Source organism: Neodiprion lecontei, chromosome 6 (genome assembly GCF_021901455.1).
Source record: "Neodiprion lecontei isolate iyNeoLeco1 chromosome 6, iyNeoLeco1.1, whole genome shotgun sequence".
Lineage (NCBI taxonomy): Eukaryota > Metazoa > Arthropoda > Insecta > Hymenoptera > Diprionidae > Neodiprion > Neodiprion lecontei.
In genome coordinates, this window is record NC_060265.1 from 2,826,134 (window position 1) to 2,831,215 (window position 5,082).

At 38.2% G+C, this 5,082-nt stretch overlaps 1 protein-coding gene across 2 annotated transcripts; it reads left to right on the forward strand.

The window, feature by feature from the left end:
* The first annotated feature begins 55 nt into the window (after positions 1–55).
* LOC107222631 (nucleosome assembly protein 1-like 1) lies at positions 56–3,662 on the forward strand. Of its 2 annotated transcripts, XM_015662067.2 has the most exons (9): positions 56–200; positions 653–812; positions 1,081–1,361; positions 1,895–2,048; positions 2,143–2,280; positions 2,398–2,545; positions 2,628–2,747; positions 2,836–2,946; positions 3,315–3,662. In XM_015662067.2, the coding sequence occupies exons 2-9, from the start codon at positions 657–659 to the stop codon at positions 3,323–3,325; spliced, it is 1,119 nt and encodes a 372-aa protein (XP_015517553.1). In that variant the 5' UTR covers positions 56–200; positions 653–656; the 3' UTR covers positions 3,326–3,662. The 2 variants fall into 2 exon arrangements, with proteins under 2 accessions (XP_015517553.1, XP_015517552.1); XM_015662066.2 differs by having other exon boundaries at positions 2,836–3,662.
* Positions 3,663–5,082: the final 1,420 nt, after the last annotated feature.

The following is a 5,082-nucleotide window of genomic DNA, read 5'->3' on the forward strand; positions in this document are numbered from 1 at the left end:
ACGTGAAACAATCGCACGCATCTCGAGAATCTCGCACCTTTCGGACTGTTGGTAACACTGAGTCTCCGGGCTACGTTCGCGCCACTCGAGAGTCGAGACGAGACTCGATTATTTTTTATACGGTGGTACCCGGACCGGTTCGCTGTTCATTCCTTCGTTCGTCTCCGTCTTTTTTGGACTGTGAGCATCCTCAACCAAGGGTATAAATTTTTAATATATATCATTAATTCAATCGCCGCTTATTATCCGCGACGTACTCCACTTTTCACGCGTGACGGCGCTCGTTAATTAACATATGAAATATCATTGATTCATCCAGCTAATTTAACATCTGTAATTTGCTCCATGTGCACGCTACCTTCGGTCGCGGCGCATAAAACTTTACTTCAAACTTTGACAATATAATCTCCGATATTTTCGTACGAGCAGCTTATTGAAAGTATTTTTACATTTAAAAGTATCCACGTAGTCAAGGATTTGAAAATCAGTCCGCATCCTGATCTTTTAGGAGTTTCGGATTTGACAAATTAAACGTGTTCGCACGCGGGCAACCTTTTGTTCTCCCTACATGGCTATTCAAACGTCAGACATATTGGGAGGGAAAGATGAACAGTTTTTTTTTACTCTGTTATTTGCTATTATTTTACACCAGAACCATGACCACCGATCCTGAACGTGCTGGAGATGCCAGTGACTTGGAATTCGTTGAGGATGAAGATGAGAATCACCCTACGGGTATCAACTCGCAGATCCTTCGCAGGCCCGATCTGTTGGCAGCTTTACAAGATCGTATTCATGCACAAATGTTGGAGGTACTTTGTTCGCTTGTAGTTCTCTTATACTAAAGGATCCAGGTTTGATGGAGATGCTAAAGAAAAATGTTTTTAACAATGCAGAGATAATTAATCATTCATACATCTTACATATACGACGTAAATTATATTTGATTCAAATCAATTTTACATCATGTTTCCAAACTCAATATCTCAACACATCAGTAACAATAACATGTCGTGTGAACAGCTCTCATTTATTAGTGTGAAAATATAAAAGTGTTTGACAATCTTCTTTTTTTAACAGGCACTTCCAGCTCCCGTGAAACGTAGAATTAAAGCTTTAAAAAAAATACAATTGGTAGCTACAAATATTGAGGCGAAGTTCTATGAAGAAGTTCATGCTCTGGAATGCAAATACCACAAAATGTACGTACCTTTGTACGAAAAGAGGGGAGAAATTGTATCAGGCATCTATGAACCAACTGAAGAGGAGTGTGAGTGGGAAAGTGACGAGGAAGAACAAGGCCTTAGTAGCGAATTGAAGACTAAGGTGAAGATTGAAGATCTTAAAGAGAAAAAAGACGAGTATGTTTCTTTGCTTTCAAGGCTTTTGATTCACTGATTATTATAGCTTATGTAACGTATCAAATCAACTCAACCATTTATGCAATCAGAATTCAATATAAAGCAAAATTTTGTTGCTTATGCTATATTCAATTGGTTCCTGGTAACAGGACAACATAATACGTTAACAAACACGTACAACATGTCCTTGAAGAATAGTTTTGAATCATCAGAGAATATACACTCTCGTGATCCACTTATCTTTCGTGACCTCCGAACTGCCAACTGTATTATTAATTCCTTCTGCCTTTGTGGAGTACAGAATACATGGGGGTGACAATTTGATCCATACTTTGAAATAAAATTGATAACACCGGCGATATCGGTTGTGTTAAATTTGTACATATTCAAAAAGTAGAGTAAATCTTTAATATTCCACCCATGGCTGTTTCTTACTAAGACATCGCTATTAAAAAGTCATGATATCTCTATATCGGACGAAATTTTTTTTTTTTTTTTTTTTTTCACATACCTAACTCTTTATTCGTCCTCAGGGCTAAAGATGAGAACGTCAAGGGTATTCCAGAATTTTGGCTCACAATATTCAAGAACGTGGGAATGCTGGCAGAAATGGTTCAGGAACATGATGAGCCCATTCTTAAACATCTTTATGATGTCAAAGTTATTTTCCTAGAATCAAACCCAATGGTGAGCAACGAATAAATATGTAATCATGACTAACTAATTGAAATCCAAGTCTTGGCATGAACTTAACAGCCTTAATGTTATGTTTTTATTTTAGGGCTTTGTTCTGGAATTCCATTTTGAACCAAATGAGTACTTCTCAAACTCTGTTCTCACTAAGGAGTATACAATGAAATGTGCCCCAGAGTTGAGCGATCCTTTCAGTTTTGAAGGACCTGAAATCTACAAATGCAAGGTAAAAATTTAATGAATTTGTATGCGAAAGATTTAGCTTTGCTATTCAGCGTCAATGTATTTCCTATTTTACCTAGACTAGAATCTACTCGGTAATGTAATTTGTGGAATTCAACAGGGCTGTGTAATCGATTGGAAGAAAGGAAAGAACGTTACTGTAAAAACGATCAAGAAAAATCAGAAACACAAATCTCGTGGATCAGTCCGCACGGTCACAAAGACTGTACAGAATGATTCCTTCTTCAATTTCTTTAGTCCTCCAATTGGTAAGGAATTCTGTCATCTGATATTTTTCTGGTAGAATCGTTGGGTAAAATTTGCAATTGAAAATCATTTTTGTTATCACAGTACCCGAAGATTCAGAAGCTGAAATCGACGACGAAACTCAGGCCCTTTTGACGAGCGATTTTGAAATTGGTCACTACATAAGAGAGCGTATTGTACCCAGAGCAGTGCTGTATTATACAGGTATTCAACAAAATTTCAAACTAGATAAAGAAAAGTGAGCAAAAGACAGTTTGCAATATATTGTGTACAAATCTTTCGGCATTCTCAGGCGAAGGACTGGAGGATGAGGAAGATGATTACGAAGAGGAGGTTGAAGAAGAGGACGACGATGACGAGGTGGATGAGGAAGAAGAGGATGGCCATGTTAACGCCCCTCCAGGTGCGAAACTGCCCCAGGGAGCCAATCCCAATGAGTGCAAACAGCAGTAGGACTATAGAATATGTGAAATAACTAATCATAGTACCTATACAACTTTATTATAAGCCATCCCATTAACCACGCGATTGACCACTATCCTTAGATTGTACCTCAGTTCCGACTTGAACCGAAACACATAAACATTCCGAAGTCCTAATCAAAATGCAGAATTCACAATATATACGGTCTTGCAAATCTCTAGTGTACAACGTTTATATCAGCTATGACTTCTGCACTATGCTTTGAAGGCTTACGGAATATGATGTGCTTTGGCCTCTGATCCATTTACGTAAACCATCCGCTAATCATATCAATCTCTCCTATTCCAGATCAAGCCTAGAAACTTCAACTTACCAGTGAAAAAATTATGTGTAAAAACCTCTCTAAATCCGACGTTCATGACGATTGATGAGTAAATTTGACGCATTTAGAAATACGTATACATCTAACGTGTTTATAACATCTGAAGTATATTGATAATGTGGTTCTCTCCTCTAGTATATTCAACGTTCCTCTAATTATTAATTGCTTCAATATTTTTTTAAACTATTGTTACGTTTATATGTATGTAGACAGGAAATGATTTGAAAACTTTTTTCAAAATCTGTGTTGACCTATACAAAAGAGAAGAATTTTCGGTACTGTTGAGGCATTTTAATACAAAAATGTGAAAAAGATTTAAATGATCATTTTCATTCCCTACTTTTTCAATCCTTATGTGATTACGTCCCTATCGTTGTTACTCAATTTTAAATTTGTAATAAACCTTTATCATACAAAACAAACAAATTTTGTTTCAAAATATCGAAACTAAAGGATATGACTTAATGAGCTGGGGATATGTATGCACGATAACACGTGTGCGTGCATATACATTCATCTATGCTAGCTGAATAGTTAACGACAATTAATGTCATGGAGCGGGAGTAGCCGCAATAAAAAAATTGCGGAGTGACGTGTCCTACCACACATGCACTGCTTCGTGACAATCGTGACCAATTATTACTTAGCACGGTCTTATATCATTGACTGAGGATGCTGAAGGTAATGGGTCTAACACAAAGCGACACCAAGTGATTTTATTGGCTAGATCTAACGGAATAGGTCAATGAAATCACTTTGTATCGTGTTGTGTCAGAAAATTGTCGTAAAAGGAAAACGCTAATTATGACTGCGTTAATATTTGTGCCATCGATTTGGTTAGGGGAGTTAGAGGATAATTTCCGGTTTCTGCACCTGTCAACCGTAGACTTGACTCGTCTATGCTGTCAACCACCTGTCAACGCTGCAATGATTCGATAATTGCAGAAAAGTACAATTTCCACCGTCTTCGACTGGATTTTCACAAGCAGCAAATTAATGGAGTAGCGCGGTGTTACAGACAGCAAAAGACGCGCATGATAATGCGTGCCGACGCGGGGACACGACAGCAAAATGCTACGCATCAAAACCAATGATATTGTAGTTTTTGTCATAGTAGGCATAAAGTACGGGAAAACGTTCATGTTTCGCGAGCGTAAAGTTGAATTTTACGCCTAGTGGGCATAAACTCATAATATAAACGTTTTCCCGTATGTTACGCCTACTAGGTCGTTAAATATCCAACTCTACACCCACAATATGAACATTTGCGCGTGCATACATCGACGGGTCCTATGAAAACAGACAAATTTCGGCGGACCAGATAGAACGGACGTATCTCCCAAGTTGCTATAGCAAGTATATTCAGAACTCGAGTTCTGTATATCTATCAGATCCCCAACACAGTTTTCAACATGCCCACTTACCCGTAGAGTCTGGTAACGAAAATTTGTCCAGCGGTAACCGTCTTTGAATTCTTCCGTGTACGGATACGGTACCATAGACTTGTTGGCCGTGTTCGTAAATTGACTGCCAGTGCTGAAAATTCCCTAGGACAGAGACAGAGCTGTCCATGAACTCGGCAGCACAAAAGAGATGAAAGATTGCTGACAGTACTGTCAGATTAGAGAGTATTTCATTTGTCACAAAACGCTACGGGTGGTTGAGTTTCATACTACTGAAAAATCCCCAAAATTATTGCAGTTTTGTAGTGTGGAAGTCAGTCTTATTCCGTCC

Bases quoted from the DNA above. Each gene is read 5' to 3' on its own strand.
- LOC107222631 (XM_015662066.2), top strand. From the start codon at position 657: ATGACCACCGATCCTGAACGTGCTGGAGATGCCAGTGACTTGGAATTC. The intron at 2,049-2,142 runs GTGAGCAACGAA...TTTTTATTTTAG, and splicing joins TCCTAGAATCAAACCCAATG to GGCTTTGTTCTGGAATTCCA. The intron at 2,281-2,397 runs GTAAAAATTTAA...GGAATTCAACAG, and splicing joins CTGAAATCTACAAATGCAAG to GGCTGTGTAATCGATTGGAA.